This window comes from Lemur catta, chromosome 1 (assembly GCF_020740605.2).
Source record: "Lemur catta isolate mLemCat1 chromosome 1, mLemCat1.pri, whole genome shotgun sequence".
NCBI classification, from domain to species: domain Eukaryota; kingdom Metazoa; phylum Chordata; class Mammalia; order Primates; family Lemuridae; genus Lemur; species Lemur catta.
This window is the reverse complement of record NC_059128.1, coordinates 185,121,552-185,143,691: the sequence shown is the minus strand read 5'-3', so window position 1 is coordinate 185,143,691 and position 22,140 is coordinate 185,121,552. Positions and strand designations below refer to the sequence as shown.

At 40.8% G+C, this 22,140-nt stretch overlaps 1 protein-coding gene across 1 annotated transcript in view; it reads left to right on the top strand.

Annotated features, from left to right (window-relative positions):
* Nucleotides 1-22,140, top strand: part of PLCH1 (phospholipase C eta 1) — a 209,641-nt gene that overhangs the window by 173,857 nt on the left and 13,644 nt on the right. Inside the window, exons 12-18 of the mRNA XM_045539517.1 lie at nucleotides 3,289-3,450; nucleotides 8,836-8,907; nucleotides 12,280-12,371; nucleotides 16,171-16,268; nucleotides 19,108-19,287; nucleotides 19,377-19,484; nucleotides 20,487-20,611. Coding sequence (XP_045395473.1) covers nucleotides 3,289-3,450; nucleotides 8,836-8,907; nucleotides 12,280-12,371; nucleotides 16,171-16,268; nucleotides 19,108-19,287; nucleotides 19,377-19,484; nucleotides 20,487-20,611 — 837 coding nt within the window. The remainder of the gene's footprint in view (nucleotides 1-3,288; nucleotides 3,451-8,835; nucleotides 8,908-12,279; nucleotides 12,372-16,170; nucleotides 16,269-19,107; nucleotides 19,288-19,376; nucleotides 19,485-20,486; nucleotides 20,612-22,140) is intronic.

Here is a 22,140-nt window from a genome sequence, read left to right as displayed (position 1 = left end):
AGTTTTAAATTGTGTACTGTTCTGGGTAGCATGATGAAATCTTGCACCCTCCTGTTCCATTTCACCTGGAACATGAATCATCCCTTTGTCTGGTGTATCCATCTATTACTATACAGGAAGAAAAGTAGTGTATGAATAGGGTTCGGTACTATCCATGGTTTCAGGCACCCACAGGGGCTTTTGGAATATATACCCCACAGATAAGGGGGGACTACCGTATACAGTCTTAGTTGCTTTTTCTATGTTCTACTGTGGCTCTTTTCTCCATGTTTATATGGTTACTAGTTATTTTGATGCTGTTTGTTTTCTCCATGCTTTTGCTCACATCAAAATGCTACTCTTCTGCCCTTTGCCCGATGATCAGCTCTTATTCGTTGTAGTGGGTTGACTTGGCCACTGGAAGATAGGTCTAAGTCCTAACCCCTGGTATGTGTAAATGCGACAGTATTTAGAGAAAGGGGCTTTGCAGATGTAATTAAATTAAGAATCTCAAGATAATATAATTCTTGACTAACCAGGTGAGTCCTAAATCCAGTCACAAGTGTGCTCATAAGAAGAGACGATATTGACAGAAGGGGGGACACACAGGAGAAGGCCGTGTGCAGACAGAGGCAGAGATTGGAGTGATGCTACCACAAGCCAAGGAATACCTGGAGCCCCCATAAGCTGGAAGAGGCAAGGAGGGATCCTCCCTTAGAGCCTTTGGAAAGAGTGTGGCCCTGCCAATACCTTCATTTCATACTTTTGGCCTCCAGATCTGTGAGAAAATAAATTTCTGTTGTTTTAAAATACCAAGGATGGCCGGGCGCGGTGGCTCACGCCTGTAATCCTAGCACTCTGGGAGGCCGAGGCGGGTGGATCGCTCGAGGTCAGGAGTTCGAGACCAGCCTGAGCGAGACCCCATCTCTACTAAAAATAGAAATAAAAATTATCTGGACAACTAAAAATATATATAGAAAAAATTAGCCGGGCATGGTGGCGCATGCCTGTAGTCCCAGCTACTCGGGAGGCTGAGGCAGCAGGATCGCTTAAGCCCAGGAGTTTGAGGTTGCTGTGAGCTAGGCTGACGCCACGGCACTCACTCTAGCCCAGGCAACAAAGTGAGACTCTGTCTCAAAAAAAAAATAAAAAAAAAAATAAAATAAAATACCAAGGTTATGGTGATTTGTTACAGCATTCACGGGAAACTAATACACTCATCTTTTAAGATGTGGCTCAGGTGTCCTCTGCTCCCAGAAGTCTCCTGAATCCCCAAGGCTGGGCACAGTGCCCCTCCTCTGTGTGCACATGACACCTTGCACACTCTACTGTGCCACTCTACTCGTTCTTGTGTGTGTAACTATCCACTGAGGTGTCAGCCTTCTCTGTGACGCTGAGGGTTCTGTGAAGTGGCAGTGTTCCTCTGTATCGCATAGCAGAAGTTCACTCCATGTTTGTTCCATGCAAAATGAGTTTTGCTCTCAAACTTTTGCTCATCTTTATTAAATCCTCTAGCACACTAGCCTAGGCACTTAGTGCCTGCAGTGGGGACTAGTGTGCCTGGCTTTTCATCTGCAGACACCCTTCCTCTTTTACCACACACTGCCCGATTAATATTATTTCTAGAGTATTCCTCAGGCACTTGTCCACTCTCATCAGAGACTCTAAGACTCCTGCTTTCAAGTCCCTCCATTCTCCAAGGTACTTTATCTGCCACTACCTTCCTCCACTCCTGCTCTAGGAAAATTCGTGTGTTCCTTGTGTTTGCAGAACATGTTCTACTCATCTAAATCCTTTGTTAGAACTATGGATGGGAGGAAAGCCCCTCTCTCCATCATTATTGACATAGTCACCATGAGAATCCCAGTCAGTTCCCACCTGTTTGTTGAGGCCTTCTCAGTCACTGAGGCAGGAATGCCATGTTTTTTTCTCAGAACCTCTGTTGTACTGGGTGTCTGTGCTTTTGTAGGGATCTGTGGAGAGCAAGGTAAGATATTTGGGAGCATGCTTTTGCTAGCATAGTGGGGTTTCCCTTCTGATGTAAAAGGCCACCTCTTTCTCATCTTTGCACCTCCTTCCAGACCTGAGGGTCTCCAGTGAAGTGGAGTGCCTCATTCATCGGGTGTGTTAAAGATATTAATGCATATGATAGTGATATAGGGAAATTCAGTAGCTATCCTGTTGTAGATTTCTAAAAATTTTGCCTTAGGGCGTTCATGTTGCTTTGAATAGGCTTTTTTGAAAAAGAATTCATTATTGGAAAGCTACTCATTTTGTAGGGTTCAAATATAATGACCTCTTAGAAATACATTTGCAAATGGAAAAATGGTCTTAAGCTTTTGGTGAAGAATGTGGGAATTGTTCTTAGGGAGGAGTATTCCTTTCCTTACCTTTGCATGAATTGGTCTTTGGCAAGTGGTTGAAGAATTTACAGAGAGGTACTGGGCAGAGGGAGGGGTGGGCATATTTGAAGAGCAGAAGAGCAGTGAATAGATGCTAGGCCTGTTGGCTTCAGGCAGAGCCAGGTGGCTAAAAAGCTGTGCTAAACAAGACTTCAAAGAAATCTATATCCCTTGATCATCTCACAATTGTATGAGTCATCATCTGGACACAGGTGTAGCTCTATTATCAAAAACCCTTGAAATTAATTGTGATTGTAAAGTATTAATAATTATAATGACAAATCATGGTACAAGTAAGTATTGAATTTTCTCTAATCATATAGTGGAGTTGGAGATAAGAAAGAAATTTTATCTCAGAATAATCCTCAACTCTAGAAATTTCCATAACATTGGAAGAAAGTGAAGAAAGTGATTTTTTTAAATTGCACATTTTTGCTCAAACTCATCTATGTAGGTTTAGAAAATTTAGCCTCAGAAAACTTTCCCTGGCCTTCCACCTATTGGAAAGCATGAAATAGCACAGTGGGAAGGGCTTTGGAGTCCTGATGTTTGATGCTGCCTGAGTTACTTGCTAGCTCTGTAGCCTTGAGCAAGTATCTTAATTTCTCTATGCATCAGATTCTGTATCACTGAAGTGGAAATGATAATAAGACTTTATAAGGTTCTTGAGAGTTGAAAGCAGTCACAGGAAGAGTAGCTGGCAGAAAGTGAGTTGTTAGTAAATAGTAATGATTATCATAGGATTTGTGGAGGAAGGAGGACCAAAATGGTACAATGAGCTTAATTTCTTATAGGTAATTGGAAAATAATGAAATCATGAAAGCAATTGTGGCTTGATCAAAGGGTGTATTCTAATTGATTCTGTGTTTCTTAAGGAAAATCATTTGCATTACTTAATTCTTTGCAGAATAATGGGACCACTGAGCATCAGGTGGAATCTTTCATAAGGAAAAAACTGGAATCACTGTTAAAAGAATCTCAAATTCGAGATAAAGAAGATCCTGATAGTTTCACAGTGAGGGCACTACTGAAGGCAACGCATGAAGGCTTAAATGCACACCTAAAGCAGGTATATGGTTCCCTCTTGTATTTGTCTTTTGGCAGGAAAGGAAAGTACTGCATACTTTGTTTCCAATCATTTGTCATTTGTGAAATGCTTCTCTAGCTTCTTCCATTTCTATCCTCATATTGCTTGAGAAATGAAAATCTCTGATTGCAAAATGATTTGAGAAATAGTTACAAGTAGATGGGTGGGTGGGGGTGGAAATGACTCAAATACTGCTTTACGGGGACCCTCAGGACAAGGCACAGTGTCACTGGATTCATCTTCCCAATGCACGCTCCCATAAGGGAAGAGGTTTCAGCCACCGTGTACTCACCCCCCCACCCCCACCTCCCATGTCCAATCAGCCTCTGGAGCTTGCACCTCCTGAGTCTGTTCACTTCTCTCTGTGGCTGTGTCCTAATCTAGACCAAGCTCACCTCTCACCTAGACTTCTCTTGCTGTCTTCAATCTAATCTCCACTCTGAAATCGGTATGATTTTTAAAAGATGCATATCTGATCATGTTATTCCACTGTTTAAAATTCTTCAGTGGCTTCCAATTATGCTTGGGATAAATTGCAAACTCTTTAACCAAACTTTCAAGGACCTGCATCATTGCATCTTTGCCTGTATCTCCAGCCTGGGATCTCCCATTTGTTTCCCTGTCCCACCATCTTCCATATTGTCACACCAGCCACTATTGCCTTTATATGCCCCAGTCTTCCTCACATTCCATTTCTTCTGCCTAGAACACCCCGTTCTGACATCTGCTCTAGCTAACTCCTACTAGTCTTTTAAATTCCAGTTTTCATGGGTACCCTGAATGAGTCCTGCCTTGACCCCTGGACTAGGGTAGCTATCCCCTTTATATTGTCCATGGTAGCCTGTTATATCTTCTCCTTTCTGAAGTTTTTTTTTAAACATACATTGCAATTTGTTCAGTGTCTGTCTTCACAACTAGACTGGATTCCATGAAGACAGGAACCATGTCTGTCTTGAAAACCATTGTTTTTCTGGTTTGTATGGTGACTGGAGCTTAGTAAGACCTTCATAAATAGTTGTTGGTTGAAGGAATGAGTGGATGGTTTGGGCTCTGGCTGAGATTTTTAGCTCTGCTTCCTAATAAAAATATCATAAATGGGCAGGGAAGCTGAATAGTGGGTTTAGTGATGTTCCCATTGTCGGGCAATGAGGACATTTAGTCTGGCCCAGAGAAGATCCATGTAGTTGTTGGCTCAGCTAATGGCAGCCTTCTCTGCTACCACCACATGTCTTCCAGGGCTCAGTGATCCTCAGATAGAGGGAAGAACATATGGAGGTGACCACCCTTGAATCCAAGTAACCACTCGGCAATGGTGGTTGCCCTCTAGATCCTAGGCTGTTTTTCAGGTCTATTTTGTTTCCAGATATAGAAAATCTAATTCAAAATAGCTTAAATGATGGAGAAAGATGTTGAGTTAGGTAGGTGGAAAGTTCATTTACAGAGCAGCCTTCAGGATGGGCTTAATTCAGAGGCTTAATGGTGTCATCAGAGACCTATCTTTTTGCTTTATCATGCCATTAGCAGCATCCCAAGTCTGATTCTTCTTTCCTCAGCGGTTGCAGGGTGACTGCCAATAGGCCCATGAGCTATGTTTTTTGGTCCATATCCAGAGAGTGAGACAGCCTATCTGCCCCAACCAGCACACCAGAGCCTATGCTTAGCTCTGATTGGGGAACCTAGCTCATGTGCCTGTCCCTAAGCTAATTACTGGGGTCTTGGGTAAGTGTCCTGCCTGAAACAATAGTTTGCCCAGGGCACAGGATAACACTGGCTTGCTGATGCCAATGAGATCTTACTCTGGAACTGGTGCCAAGGTCAGCATCTCTCAAACTGCATGTTAGAAGGGTGGATGGATTGTGGGGAGAAAACCAAAAGATCAATCACAGCATTACTGCCCTTACAGTTTATCATATATAGTTTTGGGTGTTCTTTAAAATTTTTATAAATAGTAATAATCTTCTCACTCTCCTCTCCTCCAGTCACTTATTTTCACAAACACACATGCTTGTGAGTTCACATTTGGTTAGCCCAGCTTGATTCTGCTTCTTGTCCTCAGTGAACTCTCATTGGCCAATCTGGGCTAGTCACTTCCCCTCATGTGTTTAGAGAAGTCTTTGCCCCATCCTAGATCTTTCCAAGTGCAAAGGCAACCATAGGTCTTGGATGTTTTGGAAGAAACAAATTAAGCCCATCTCTTTTTTTTTTTTTTTTTTTTGCTATTCATCGAAGAGATCCTAATGACAATTTCCCCATCAGGTAAAATTTTAAGGGAACTTCAAATTTCAGAGATGTAATAGAGCAAAACTCGTCCCCTTTTTTTCTTATTTTTTACTTTCCGTTAAATCAGGGTGACTGAGAGAAGGCATTAGATTAGTATAAAATAAATGGCACCTGTGACTTTAAGAAACTGGGCTAAAAAGTGTTAGGGCTTTTAACGCTGCTGTGTTTTTAAAATACGGTTTTGGTTCAGTGGGCAAGTGGAGGCAAGTTACTATTGAGACAAGTCCATTTGTGCCAGATACGTACGTATGTTTAAATCCGAAGCTGAGAATGTGCCGAGTGTGGCTCAGGGCAGCACATCTCTTAGCTTCCACTTTCCTAGACTGTCAGTCAGCAGTGCAGGATTGTTTTACTTGTGCTGTCTTTTTCCTGGAGAGCCCTGGAGAAAAATAATAACATTCTCTTTCAAGCTGGAAGAACTTAGTTGACACAGGAAAGAGTTCTTAAGAGTTCATAAATCTCCTTTCTTCACAGTTGAACTGCTGGTGCCTGGAGTCCTTAACTGGGCTTTTGCAGCTCTCAGCCGGCCCCTGCAAGGTCTCATTCATACCACCACCACCATGACAGTTCCGAAATGTGCGACTGCTCATGTCATTCTCTTTTCAACCATTCACGGGCTCCTTATAGTTTGGAAGATTAAGCTCAAATTCAGAGATAATAGCCCAGAAGATCCTCCCTTCATGTTCTGGACCCCAGTGGTGACTGACTACACAGTGCACGTGTGTTTAAGTACACACATACACACTCCCACTTTCTTCATTTCCTGGAAGGTACCATGCTCTTACTACCTGGTCTTTGTGTTTGCTGTTTTCTTGGCCACAACACACTTCCTCTTCCCCATTTCACATAGATAATGTTTACTCACCTTCCAGTGTCAGCTTTTGCATCATGTCCCCTTGCAGTCCTCCTTAATCCTCAAGTCTGGGTAGATGGCCTCCCTGTGCCATCCCACAGTGCCCTGAGAGTTCCCCATTATAGTGATCGTCTCCGCCATTGGATAGCAAGCCTAGGAAGGACAGAGTCTGCATCTTGCTTATTTGCTGTCACCCTTGTATACATGCCAAGTTCCTAGGACAATGTCTTACCCATGATTTTAATGAAAGATGTGGTGCCGATGCTCAGGGAGAGGTCAAAGATAGGGGTAGATGGCTGTGGATATCTGTGTCCTGTGTAAAGAGGGGGCATGAGGTGGAAGATGTCGTGTAGTGGGGAGGAAGCCGGAGGAAAGACTTAGAGCTAGACAGAAGCCTGTTTTATCACCAACTGGCTTTGTAACTTGGAGCTATTATCTAACTTCAAGCTTTTCTGTGAAATTGGGATTTTAATCATAGTTATCTCCAGGGGTGGTTGTATATATTAAATGAAAATATATGTAATGCACTTAGCATTATCCTTAGGGTATAGTAGGGACCTACTATTAATAGATACATTAAAAGTGCCCCATTTCATTCTTAAAATGTTCCTGTCATGGAAAATAAATGACATGGTCCCCCTATTAATAAATGGGCTGTTACAAGTAGAAAGGAACTCACAGGTTACTTGGTCCATTTCATGGATAAGAAAACTGAGACCAAGAGAAGGGGCTTGCCAAAGGCTATGCAGCTACCTGGGGGCAGAACTGGGTCTGCTAACAGTGATACTTCTATACCATATCTGGCTACCTGCTTGATTTCAGAGTTTTTGACAGTTAGTGATCAGCTTTAATAGGCCTTCAAGGGCAATGAGCGTACATGCTAGTTTACTGTTGACTGGCATGCACATACATGAACCAGTCAACAGTTAACTGCGTCCCCCTATAAAGCCTCACTCCTACCCTCCAGTGTTTTTGAATTGCTCTTTCTCCAACCAATTCTTGAACTCCTCCTATCCTCTTCTCACTTCTAATTGCTTCTTTGATTAGTGTCTATGGACATGTGCATATGCCCTTCCCAACTTACTGGTTTTAAGTGGTTTTGCTCACCCACATTTATTCCATTTATGTGGTTATCTCTGTTTCTTCTCTATGTAGCTGGAATCCTGGGCAGATAGGGTCTGTTGGTCTTTTTTTTTTTTTTACTTCAGCATATTATGGGGGTATAAAAGTTTAGGTTATGTATATTGCCCTTGCCCCCCACCCCCCCACCCCCCGGGTCAGACTTCAAGCTTGTCCATTCCCCAGACAGTGCACATCTCACTCATTATGTAGGTATACACCCATCCCCTCCCCCGGCCCACATCTGCCCGACACCCAGTTGGTATTATTCCCAAATGTGCACTGAGGTGATGATCAGGGAAACCGGTTTGCTGGTGAGTACATGTGGTTGCTGGTCTTTTTATACCATGTTATCAGCAATGAACCACCTAGCATATTTTTAGGGATAACAATTGAATAGGAGTCTAAACCCTCTTAGTAGGGGGCCTTTCTGTCCCCTAATGAGACATAGGCTCCTGCAAGGAGTGCTGGCCTAGGATCTCTCACCTGGAAAATTAACCCAGGTGAGGAAAAATTCAGAGGTTATAATACCTCTTTCCAGTGCTCACCACAGAGGGAATATTTCAATGAGCAGATAGGCTTTGCTGTGGTTTACTTTAAAGAAACAAACAAAGACAATCTTATCACCTGAAAGATATACTTGGATTTTATTTATTTTTAATGTTTTGAAATTCCAATAGCAATGTTCGGTCAATGTGATCACTTTCTGTATTCAACAGAATTGGCTCTTAATGACTTTTTGTCATTTTCTAAAATTAAATCTACTCTTAACTGGAAATGATTTATCCCCACTCAGAACACCTCCTGCATTATGCAGTGTGAGGGCTGGCACAGCTGGGCATTGCTGAGAGACCCTGACTCCAGCTTTGGGAACATGTGGGCAGCTGCTGTGTCCTGGCTGGCACCCAGGCCTCTCCATGCCCATGTGTCCCTCTCTGGAGGCAGATGCAGCCACCTTTGTGTTAGTGGACAAGGAGCAAAAGGGAATGAGCAGGGTCTGCTTGCTTCCCACCGACAGGCAAATGGAAGAGAGGAGAAGGTCTCCCTGCCATTCAACCTAGAGGTAAGAAAAAAACAAAGAAAAAAATAGTTACATTATGCCTTTATTTACTCAGAATCCAGATGTGAAGGAAAGTGGGAAGAAATCACATGGGCGATCCCTCATGACCAACTTTGGAAAACATAAGGTATGAATTAAGAGTAATAAATATGTGTAATTCAATTAATGTAAAGATTCTGGAAGGTATTATGATAGGAGAATATCATCATGACCTTGGAATAACTGAAGATTTCTTAAATGGGACCCCAGTAAAGGAGAAGATTGATACTTAAACTACTTTAAAATTTAAGAACTTCCATTCATCAAAAGTATCAAATATCAAGTTGCATACTTAGAAAGAATATTTTAAATATGAATATCCAATAACATATCCCAAAGAATGTATATTTAATATTTTAAATGCACATATTCAACACATAATGGATATGTTATTAAAAAGGGTATATATAATATATATTATGTCCTGAATATATAAATGGCTCCTACAAATCAATAAAAAGGCAACCTAATTTTTTAAAAATGGGCAAGTGACTTAAACAGGCACTTCACAAAAGAAGTTATCCATATGTCTAATAAGGAAAAGAGGCTCACCCTTACCAGTTCTCTGGGAAACACAAATAAAAATGACAAGGAGATTCTATATACATCCAACACACACACAAAAGATGGCAATTACGAAGTGTTAGTGAGGATGCTGAACAACATGAACTCTCATGTACTGCTTGTAGATATGTACATTTATGCGATTAATGTTTCACAGCATCTGCTAAAGCTGTGCTGTCACTACGACAAAGCAGTTCCCTTAGGTATGTCAAAAGACAGAAACAACAATATTTATAGTGACATTATTTGTATTAGTACAAATAGGAAAAAAGTAAAACAGTTCAAATATCCATCAACAACAGAATGAATAAAAATTGTAATGTATTCTCATAGGGAATACTTAGCCATGAACATGACAACATTATGACTATATGCAATAATATGATCTTTATAAACATGATATTGAGCAAAATAAGCCAGACCCAAGAGAGTACAGTTTGATTCCATTTATATGAAATTCAAAACCAGACAAAAGACCCTATAAGGTAGAAATCAGAATAGTCATTACCTTTGGAGAGAAAGTAATGACTGAATGGGAGGATCAGGAGGCTTCTGGTGGGAGGCAGATAATATTCCATGGCCTCACTTGGGTGGTTTCACTTTGTGAAAAGTCATCATTGATGCACTTTTCTAAATATATGTTACACTTCAATAAAAAGGTAAAAAATGATATGCAAGAAAGCAATTATTAGATAGTGAACTTTATTAATACATTATGCATGAGGTTTCTATAAGGCCATTTCTACTTTAAGGAATGTCTTATCTGGAATTTCCTGCCCATCAGTGAGATAATTTATTAATAGGCTGGGAAAATTGTCATTATAACAAAAAATTAAAAACAACCAAAATGTTCACCCATAAAGACTGCTTAAGTATAATGTGATTCATTCACATAATAGACAAGTATGCAGCCATTAAAAGATGACCACCCTGAAGAGCTCAACATGAAAAACATTAAATGAAAAAAGTCAGATAAAAAGTATATTATATGGTATGATAACTATGATAAGATATGTCAAAACTGTATGTACAAAAAATATTTCTCTGAATGTTATATGTCATTAGTGATCTATTTCTTATTTCTGCTTTTGGCATTTTATAATAAAAAATGAATTTTAAAAAGATAAATTTATTATTGTATAACTCAAATTACTAACTATATGTGGAATTAGATAATGTTTCATTCTGTATTACAACTTGTCATTAACATTAAAATTATTTTTCAAAGCAAATGTTTTAGGGAATACTTCAGCTACTATAGAATTAGAATTTATGATGCCTCAAGGCGTAAGAATAACTGTCCATGAGACTATTTGTAGATTATTTTTATAAATATCAACAGTATTTTGAGTGTGAAATTAATGTATATAGCTTACAGAATGACTTTCTATGCCATTTCATTTAATCATCACAACAATAGTACTTTGAAATAGATGTTATTGCCATACCCTTTCTAAAAACACAATAGGAAGCTAGAGAGGTTAACCAATTGACCAGCTCGGTGAAAGGGCAGGCTGGAATGCGAGCTCATCAGAAGGCAGGGCTCCCCTCCCACACGTACTGAGGTTCTCGGGCATAAATAACATCCTGTGAGGGGCAGGGTCAAAGTCGTAGCTGAGAAGGTTCCAGACCAAACTGGTACCTCACTGTCAGTGCAGTAGAGAGTTGAGTGTGTTTGTGCCAACAGTGTAGCTTTTTATTATTATTATTATTATTTGTTGAATATGAGGAAATCTGGAAGGAGACTTGGTCCTGTGATAATATGGGGATAGAGTCCCCTTTCCCTTTCTAAGCCATTTCCCCAGATGTCTAGGGTACTCTGTCTAAGGGTCTTACCTTTGCTTGCAGAAGCTATATTTTTAATGGCAAGTTTTTCTGCAATGATTAGTGTGGTCCCTCCCCATTATTTATATAGGCTATGTGTTGCCTAAATATTCAGGCTACCTCCAAATTGGTGGGGGTGAAACCACATCATCCCAAAAAGGTTTTGTGTCAAACAGCTACTCTGTCCAGAAGACACCAGGTTAGTTCTGGAGGCTTTCAGCATGTATCCTGTGGGTAGCAATTTTTAGTCTGTGGCTAAGAATGAAAATGGGTCAAAATCTCAAAAACGCAGTTTGATTTAGATGATCATTTGAGTACATACTGATCAAAGTGAGGAATCATTGTTATTCTTTTGAGACAGGGTCTTGCTCTGTTGCCCAGTCTATAGTAGCATCATCATAGCTCCCTGCAGCCTTCAACTCCTGGGCTCAAGCAGTCCTCCTGCCTCAGCCTCTAAATAGCTGAGACTACTACCATGCCCAGCTAATTTTTAAAAGTTTTTGTAGAGATGGGGTCTTGCTATTGCCCAGGCTGTTCTTGAACTTCTTGGGGCTCAAGTGATCCTCCCACCTCAGCCTCCCAAAGTGCTAGGATTACAGGTGTGAGCTACCATACCCAGCTAGTTATTCATTTTTTAAAAGCTACTGCATATCTTTTTTTAAAAAACCAAATCTGCCTTTTATAATTCATTAATCAATAGTGAGCTTACTTTACAAAAGTACATTTTGCCCCTTATAGTCATTTAAATAAATACTGTAACTTTGACCCTACCTCTGGTAGAGGCCTTCACATTCATGACTAATAAAGTCTTTCTAATACTTCAATTTTTTGTGACTTAGAAGTCAGTTTCTAAGCAGGAAACCCTCAATTTTGCATTAATATTTTAATATAATTATGGCCTTGGACATGGTTGTTACTAATGGTAATGCAAACTTCAATACTTGGTCAATTTTTTACCTCCAAGTTATTGTGCTTGCATGTATGTGCATTTTAAAACCCAGTCCATTCTCTGTGTGTTGTAGATGTACCTGATGCAGTGAGTTTGTTAAGTTTACTATGATTTTTCTGGCAGAAAACCACAAAATCACGGTCTAAATCTTACAGTACTGATGATGAGGAGGATGCGCAGCAGAATCCTGGCAAGGAGTGTGGCCAGCTGTACAGGTAAGAAAGCGTCTCCAAGTTTCTGGCTCAGACTCCTGGGGCCTCTCTATCCCTGCTAGCTTGGCTGTTTCACTCGCTCACGTCTAGAGAATTGGCTTACAAGGTAAAGTGCTCAGTGTAGTGTGGGACATGTGAAGATCAACTGGATATGAGATGGCTGGATGAGGGAACTTAGCACTGTGCCTGGCACAGAACGAGCTCTTCATAAATGCTAGTTGTAGCAGTTGTCAAGGAAAAGGTATCTTCAGAGAAGAGGGAGGAGGCCTCACAAACTAGTCCAGAGGGCTATCGCGGGAGACTGAGGGAGAAGACAGATGCTCAGCACATGTCAGGACCCAGGGATTTGAAATCAGCAACATTTCAAATTCTTGTTCCTCCACTTATCAACTTTAACATGGGACAAGTTAGGCTCCACATTTATATTGACCCCTTAGGGTCATTGTAAGGATTAAAGGAATTAAACTAATTTGCTCCATAAGTCTTGGCCCAATTAAACAAGTGCCCTGAAATATTAGCTACTGTTTTCTTTATTATTGCCAATAGTTTTTGTGATGAGTAACATGACTATATTTTAAATTGTGACACATGATCCAATATATGATTTTCTGGCAGTTTATTTATACCATAAGTCTCACAAAGAAATGTAAATTATATTACAGATAGATGGATATGGATACATACACATGCACCTGTGCCTTTTTTTTTTTTTTGAGACAGAGTCTCACTCTGTTGCCCGGGCTAGAGTGCCATGGTGTCAGCCTAGCTCACAGCAACCTCAAACTCCTGGGCTCAAGCAATCCTACTGCCTCAGCCTTCCGAGTCGCTGGGACTACAGGCATGCACCACCATGCCCAGCTAATTTTTTCTGTATAAATTTTGAGCTGTCCAGCTAATTTCTTTCTATTTTTTTAGTAGAGACAGGGTCTCACTCTTGCTCAGGCTGGTCTCAAACTCCTGAGCTCAAACAATCCTCCCGCCTCGGCCTCCCAGAGTGCCTTTATTGAAAGATGAAACAAGAAACATAGAGGCCCTGTAGGAACTCTTATATTTAATTTACATTTTATATTTAAACTTTACATTTGAGCTCCAACAGAATATATATACATAAAATAATAACTAATTAATAAAGGCAGAGGAGGTGTATGTGGTCCCTACACTTAGGGAACAGAAAGTTGAATAGGTGTTTACAGTAAAGGATAAAAGAGAAACAGGATCACCTTCTGGGAGACCTCTGCTGTGAATGTTCTCAAGTACAAGTTTGGGAAAGGCTTAACTCTGAAATGTATGGCCAGGGAAAGGACAGTGTTTAAGGAAAGCCACAATAATCTGAACATGTACAAATGAGACATCACTACAGGCATCACATGGAATCATGTTGCATGCTGCCCTTGTGTCAATTATCGATTTGCCCATAATGGTAATGAGGGCCTGATCATATCTGATGGTGCCATTTTGGGACTTCAGTATCCTAATCCACCTCCAGGATGAGAACTAAAAAGAGATAACTTAATGTTGAATTTCTCCATGTCATGGAGTGTCTTATAGTTTTACTTACAATTTCTAGGTATGGCTTCATACTGATTTATAATCATTAGCCTGCACAAAACCAGATTTTCACCAGTGGTTATGGAATTTCCTGAAAAGGAGGAATATGTATTCTTTCTTTCCACTGATTTTTATACTCGTCTACCTTCATGCCTCCATTCTTGGCAAAATGAACTATTGGAGCATTTTATTCTTATATCTTTTTAATTGAATGTGTATAAGTACCATTAGGACAAGGATATTTGTCTGATTTGTTCACTGTCTTATCTCCAATAGGTGCTCAATAAATATTTATTGAGTACATAAATCTATATCACCATTATCTAATTCCAGAACATTTTCACCACCCCCAAAAGAAGCTCTTTACTCATTAACAATCACTCCCAGCTCACTTCTCCCTCAGCCTCTGGCAGCCACTAATTTACTTTTTATCCGTATAGTTTTGCCTTTTCTGTATATTGTGTATAAATGGAATCATACAATATTTGGGCTTTTGCATCTGGCTTCTTTTACTTAGTATAATGTTTTCAAGATTCATCCATGTTGTACCATTTACAAGTACTTCTTTCCTTTTTATTGAGGAATAATATTCCATTGTATGGAGATACTGCATTTTACTTATTCATTCATGAGTTAAAGGATGTTTAGGTTGTTTTCACTTTTTGGCTGTTATGAGTAATACTGCTATGAACATTCATATACAAGTTTTTATGTGGACATATGTTTTTATTTCTCTTGGTATGTATCTAGAAGTGGAGATGCTGGGTGATAGGGTAACTTTTAACTTTTTGAGGAACTGCCAAAACTATTTTCCAAAGCAGTTGTACCATTTTACATTGCCCCAAAATATATAAGGTTTCAATTTTTCCTTATCCTTGTTAGCACTTGTTATTGTCTGCCTTTTTGGTTGTAACTATGCTAGTGGGTGTAAAGTGGTGTTTCATTTGGATTTCCCTAATGACTAATGATATTCAGCACCTTTTCAAGTGTTTATTGGCCATTTGTCTGCCTTCCTTAGTGAGGATTGTTCCTGACAGTTAGATATTCCCCTGCAGAAGGCGAGTGTGTCTGTGAGGGTGATGCGAAAGCCTGTGCAGGACTTCACTGCGGTAAAGAGCAGTGGTACAATTTGTAAGGTTGTAGAGGAAATCCTAGGAGTTTTTGTAGGAGAAGGAGACCTTAAAAAACGTCTAAGAGAAAACAGCACTAAATAAAGTAATGCATATTTGTTTTAAGAAAGTTGGAGAATATAGGAAAAATATAAAGAAGAAAATGAAAATCACTTGTAATTGTATATCTAAACAATAATCACTGTGGAAATTTGGCATATTTCTCTTTAGGTATATAATTCTTGTGACCTACAATGCAATGTTTCTATATCATTTTAGTCTAGGCTCTCCTCTCTGCAAAGGTTCACTGGTGAACTCTCTGGCCTTAGTCCCTAGCTGGGTAACAGTGGGAATCAAGCCCTTCACAATAGAGCTTGCAAATGCATGGCAAATGAAGAGGCTGTGATTCCTGGCAGAGCAATGAATAAAACCACATTGTAATAGCCCCCCTTACTCATGAGGAATACATTTCAAGACTCCCAGTTGATGCCTGAAACTATGGACAGTACTAAACCCTATATATGTTTTTTCTTTCCTTATTAAGTTGAGAACTTTTACCTCTTCACTTAAAGGAATCACTTTATGGCTTCTCTTTGGCATGTACAAATGACCAACATCACTACTTTTATACTTTATGGCCCTTGTTAAGTAAGATGAGGGTTTACTTGAACATAAGCACTGTGATACCTCCACAGTCAATCTGATAACCAGACGGCTACCAAGTGACTAACTGACAGGTAGAACATACAGCATGAACACGCCAGAAAAAGGGACGATTCATGACCTGGGTGGGACAGAGCTGGACGGCACAAGATTTTATCACTCTATCAGAATGGTGCACAATTTTAAACTTATGGGTTGTTTATTTCTGAAATTTCCCATTTGATATTTTCAGACCACAGTTGACTCAGGGGTAACTTAAATGCCAGAAAGTGAAATTGAGGATTGGGCAGGTGTGGGGGCATGTCTGCTATAGTAGGATTTTGTGCTGAACTAGGAATCACACAGGTTCCAATCCTGGCTCCCTTACGACCTGGGGCGGATATTCGTTATGTAATTACCTTAAACGGGGAAGGGGGAGTAACCAAAAGCCCAAACCTCTTTCAGCTCCAAAATGTCCTGAGTCCTGGGTGTGTACTTCACAGGTTGGGTCGCCGAAGGAAAACCATGAAGCTGTGCCGAGAGCTTTCTGATTTGGTTGTGTACACAAACTCCGTGGCAGCCCAGGACATTGTGGATGATGGTAAGGACTGAGAGTTTTTTCTTCAGCTCTGGATAGACATTCTTGACCTTTCTTTGTCCATCGTTAATTAATCTTGTTAATCCGATCATCATCACACATTTCTGGGACTATGTAGACACCAATTTAGGCATCAGGAAAACTGGCTGCTGGTATAATGCTGAGCTCACATGGAGGCTCTGCTGATTACTGTGGTTGCCTGATTGTCCAGAAGTCAGAGAAATTTCCCACAGGGCCAAGGAGGACTTTGTCATTATAAAAAGACAAATGCATCAGAGCAAGTTCTTCTTCTAATGCTTGAACCGTGGAGACCTGGCCTGGCTTGAGGACCAGGTTACAGGTGGCCATCCCAAATGTGAATGGACAGAAGAAAGAAGAAATTAATCAGCTAACATCACATCTTGAAAAGCCCTCTATTTTCTCATTGGAAGTTATGACTTTGATGAAAATAGTTAAATCCAGATGGAAGTTTTAACAAAAAGAGTGGAAATCTCAGTAGCATTGACTCTTTCACTGTTTTTCACCTATTGGTTGCCGCATTGAGCTCAGAAATTCTAGTTGCAACTATTCTTACCTTTGACTTTCCTGCTAGTGGCTCTTTTCCCCTTTATCTTCTATTTCATTTAGTTGTTGAATGCTTACAAAAATAACCCACCGTCATGTGGCTTTTCATCTAATTTTAATTTTAGTGGAACTGAAATGTAAATCAGAACCTCCAATTTTCTCGGCAAGTCTTGTCTATGTCCTCACACACCTCCAGGATTCTTCCCTCAGATCTTCCCCCACTCCCCGCTTCCATTCCACAAGTGTATCCTTTTCTATTTGCAGAAAAATTTCTTCTTTTTGGTGTTGAATCCTTCAAATGGTGAAAATTATACAAGATTTAAATTAATTTCACGTATGAGAGCATGAGAAATCTGTAGGATTCCCAGCAAGTGGGCAACACAGTCTTTTAGTAACTGCCCACAGCTCAGAAATAAACTCAGGGAGTTGTTGAATAAAGTTAAAGGCATATTTGGTTTAGCGAATAAAAATTTCCAATAAACGCCTTTGGAAACCATAATCCTGTTAGCTTAATGCAAATTAAGCTTGAGCACTATCTAGCTCTTGAACTTCAGCTGTTTTTGTCTCTTTGTTTTCTGGTTGTTCCCCCCCCCCCCCCCCCCCCCCCCCCCCCGCCACAAAATGAGAATTAGGTAATGAATGCATGGCTTATCCTAATGCAAAGCAACTCAACTCTATTAATATACTAATTGATATGTGCCTAATTAGCAAGGTCATCTTAATGATACTGGGGTATGCATATTTATTTTATGTGGAGAGACAGAAAAAACAGCAGTATTAATTACAATGATACTCCATCTGGATAAGGCTTGCCAAAAAGATTTTATTTTCTCCCATCATTTCAAAGGTGTTCTTCATCAAAATCTGCAAATAAGTTCAATTTTAGTATGTTTCAGATATGCAAACTCTGTTAATAAGTTATGTCAATAAAATATATATGAATATATATCTTTAAGGAAAGGGTCTATATTAGAGAAATCATCAGATTAAAAACTATAATTCTCTAATTTCTTTGTTATTACTTGTATTTATGACTGTTCCAAGTTCCAGCTCTGGAGTGTCATTGTCAGTTGGCCAGCATCTAACATCTCAGGGTATACGACCTTGAGGACAGCAGGGGCCCTGGGATACTGTGTGTACTGATAAATATGCCGTTTAAATGCAATTCAGGCCCAGTTGGCTCAGCAAGACTGTATAGTTCAACTCTTTGGTTTCATGGACCTTATCTCTCAGTCTGGGTTCAGACACCCCAGCTTGTTAGATTTGGAACAAGAGTGAGGCTCTGGACGAGCCTGGGCCTTTTTCCAGCCTGGCCTTTTCCAGTAGGTCCAGAAGACAGAGAGGTGGTTGTTTTGGGGTTAGGGTGTGGATGTTTGGTGAAGGAGTAGGAGTGGGAGGGGCCTGGTAGATATGGTACAAAAGGTGGGATTGGGAGACAAGGGTGGAATATCCAGTGTTGGGACGCTCAATCCATCATAACCCCCACAGCTTCTATGATTTGAGATTGGCCCCTCCTGGTGATCGCCTGAGCAGAAGTGTTAGTACAGGCTTTGTGGGCTTTTACCTCCCTTTATTTTTTCCCATAGTTTCTATGCCTGGCTAGGTGGGTGGTTGTCCTGTCTTCTGAAACTTTCATTTCTCTATAATGCTTTTTTGAAATTTTCTCCATTATTATTTCTTTCTCCCAAACAGGTTTTGACTTGTTCCATAATTCTATTCAAATCAACTTTAAAACTCAATTTTTCTTTTTTCTAATTGGTCTTTTTCCTTTATTTTCTTGGATCCTGAATTATCAGTTAATATGTGTTTCATATGTGTGCCTTTTAGATGAATGCCTTCAATGAATGTCTTCCCATTATCAGGAATAAGTTATATAGATAGTTTTATTTATCTGTAGTTGTTGGTATCTTTGGCTAAGATACTCTGTTTGAGTTATGCACCTAGAAAATAATTTTTCTACCTGCCCTTTTTATGCTAGTCAGATAGACATAAATTAGTGGGGTGACTCAATTCTTGGAAGAACATGGAAACCAGAAATAGACAGCTACCGTAACAAGATGCACAGCTCTGATTTAGCCTCATAATGGCAAAAGAGTCCTAAAAATGAAGTTTTATGGGTTTTTCCTGATCAGGAGCTGCCTCTACTTTAGTTGTTATCTACTCTTTCACTCTGCTTTTTACTATTGGTGTAATCTGACATTATTATAAGGTCTTTTGTGAGTGGTGTTTTCCTAGCTATAGTTCTCACGTTCCTTTTTTCTTTATTAAAAACTGCCAGGAACCACAGGGAACGTATTATCATTCAGTGAAACAAGAGCACATCAAGTGGTTCAGCAGAAATCAGAGCAGTTCATGATTTATAACCAAAAGCAGCTCACAAGGATTTACCCCTCTGCCTACCGCATTGATTCCAGTAACTTCAACCCTCTGCCCTACTGGAACACAGGTTGTCAACTAGGTGTGTATGCCTCGGGACAGAGCAGTTCTCTGTGTATTCTGAGTACCTTCCTGTCTTGCCTAATTCTCTCAAACTTTCAACTTGCACAGTGGCACTGAACTATCAGTCTGAAGGCCGAATGATGCAGTTAAATCGAGCCAAATTCAAGACAAATGGCAATTGTGGCTACGTCCTCAAACCCCAGCAAATGTGCAAAGGTGTGCATTAGTTTCATAGACATATCTCTGAATACAGGTGACCTCTATTCAAGAAGCTCTTTAGAATGTGTGATATCCTAGTGTTTTGCAACATAACATTTTAAGAAAATGTTATCTTTTTCAAAAAGCTAGGTTAAGATGTTTGAATGTAAATGAGAACTTTTGTCACAACTATTTAACATTTGGGTGACATGATGTGTAGAATGTTACCTCCAGAGGTCATGCATGTCAAGAAGGACATCACAGCAATGAGTTGTCATCTGTAATCCGCTGTCCCAGCATGATACTCATTGGACATTACTCATAAATTGGACTGTCTTCAAAGGTCCTTGCCCTATCTTTGAGAAATTATCTTAGGGAGTGCGAGTCTGAGACCTGCTGGCAAAATTAAATTCTACCTGAAACAATTTTATCAAGCTCTTTTAGTCAGTGTAGTCCAATTACAAAACAGTGTTAACAAGAAAGAGAATTTGAAACAGTGTTAGGTCAAACAACACTTTCTTTTGGTTCTGCTCATTACAATTTTTTTAAATTTCCAAAATAGATTATAACAATTCAGGTAAAAGAAAGTGTTGACAGATGTTTTTAGGATTTTATGCTTTGCATGCTCTGCTCTTCGTTACTCTATACCTGAGATAGTTTAGGTTAGAAAATTATATGAATCTGCTCTTCTTTTTATACTATTGGTGTTCAAATAAAATGCACCTCTTCCCCCATGTCACAGTAGATCATTGTACTGCAGACACTTGTTTTAAATTGGCCCATTCCTCTGGCCTTTGGGAGCGTGGATTCTAAGGAAAACCACAGCTATGGAAATGCCAGCTGGTGATGCCTTTAGGCAGAAGCCACACTGATAGTGATGTGATAATTTCTTTGCTCTAAGAAATGCTGTAGTGATTCAGCATTTGTCCTTTGTTTTGCAAGCTTAAGCTGTGTGTGTGTGTGTGTGTGTGTGTGTGTGTTTTCATCCCATGTTACCAACCTCTGCTTTATTTGGCCTAGGTACTTTCAACCCTTTCTCTGGTGATCCACTTCCTGCCAACCCCAAAAAGCAGCTCATCCTGAAAGTGATCAGTGGACAGCAACTCCCCAAACCTCCAGACTCCATGTTTGGAGACAGGGGCGAGGTAAGCTGTATATGGCCATGTGTCTAAGGCTGTGGTCCTCAACTCCCACTGGTCTGTGGCCCACCAAGAGCCAGGCCGCACAGCAGGAGGTCAGTGGCGGGCAAGAGTGAAGCCCCACCTGCACCCACGGCTGCTCCCCATCGCTCGCATCACTGCTCGAGCCCCGCCCCCGTCAGACCAGTGGAGGCATCAGACCCTTACAGGAGCATGAACTGCACTGTAAACTGTGCGTACGAGGGATCCGGGTTGTGTGCTCCCCATGAGTATCAACGCCTGATGATCTGAGGTGGAGCCAAGGTGGCAATACCCTGCTCCCCAGCCCCTGTCCGTGGAAAAAGTGTCTTCCATGAAACTGATCCCTGGTGTCAAAAAGGCTGGGGACCACTGGTCTAAGGGATTATTTTATTGTGTTTACTTTTTACCTGAATGTCTTCAGGGCTGTGTGTGTCTGTATGTGTGTTCATATATGAGCACTGATCTTAGCTCATCAGACGTTAACTGATTTGTTGGCAAATCGCACACAGTTCCTGATGGGCTTCAGTGCATTTTCTGTTTTGGAGGTGTGAGTACACACAATTTAATTTACATTTCAAGGCTGATACTGGCAATGTTGAAATTGGGGTGCAAAGATCGATTTTATTAGTAGTAGAAACGTTGCCTAAGAGTGCGTATTAATCTCCCATCCACGTTCCTTCTCTCCTCCAATGCTCATCCCTGCTGCAGGTCGGCCACCTGCTTCCGGCCACGTGCTGAATCCTGTTACCACCTGCTGCGCCTTTGCAGCATGCATTTAAAGTATCTCCTTCTGTGACCACAGCCTCCATTCTTTCCAGAGCTTTTATTCTATTATTTCCATTAGCCTAGTCTTGGCCTTCTTGGCCTCTGTTTTTTGTTTCATTGGTTGATTGATTGGAGACAGGGTCTTGCTTTGTTGCCCAGGGTGCAGTGCCCTGGCAACATCATAGCTCACTGCATCTCAAACTCCTGGGCTCAAGCAATCGTCCTGCCTCAGCTTCCTGCCCTGCTAATTCTTTTGTTGTTCGTAGAGACAGGGTCTCGCTACATTGCCGAGACTGGTCTCAACCCCCTGGCCTCAAGCAATTCTCCCACCTCTGCCTCCCAAGTGGCTGGTGTGAGCCACTGAGCCTGGCCTTGGCCTTTGTTATCTCCCTCCCTATCAGCCCCTCCTGTGCTCATGTCCCTCCTCTCAGCCTCTTTACCACTCCCACCTGTTCAACCATTATTTCTGGATCTTGTTGGAGTAGACCACAGGGCTCTGAAGTGGCTACCACCATAAACTCTTCATCTCAGATATCAGCCAACCTGTGGTTCTGTGCTGCCATTCCAGCCTCACCTTAGCGCTCAGTCCCATTTTCCACAGTGGCTGTTTCCAATCTTCTTTCTGTCCTCATCGTCTTCAACAGAGCTATAATGTCCTACTTCTCAGAGGTAGGATTGTCAGATGGGACCATTCTTCCATCTCTATGGCCACCAGCCTGAGCCAGCTGACATTGTCTCCTGTCAGTTCT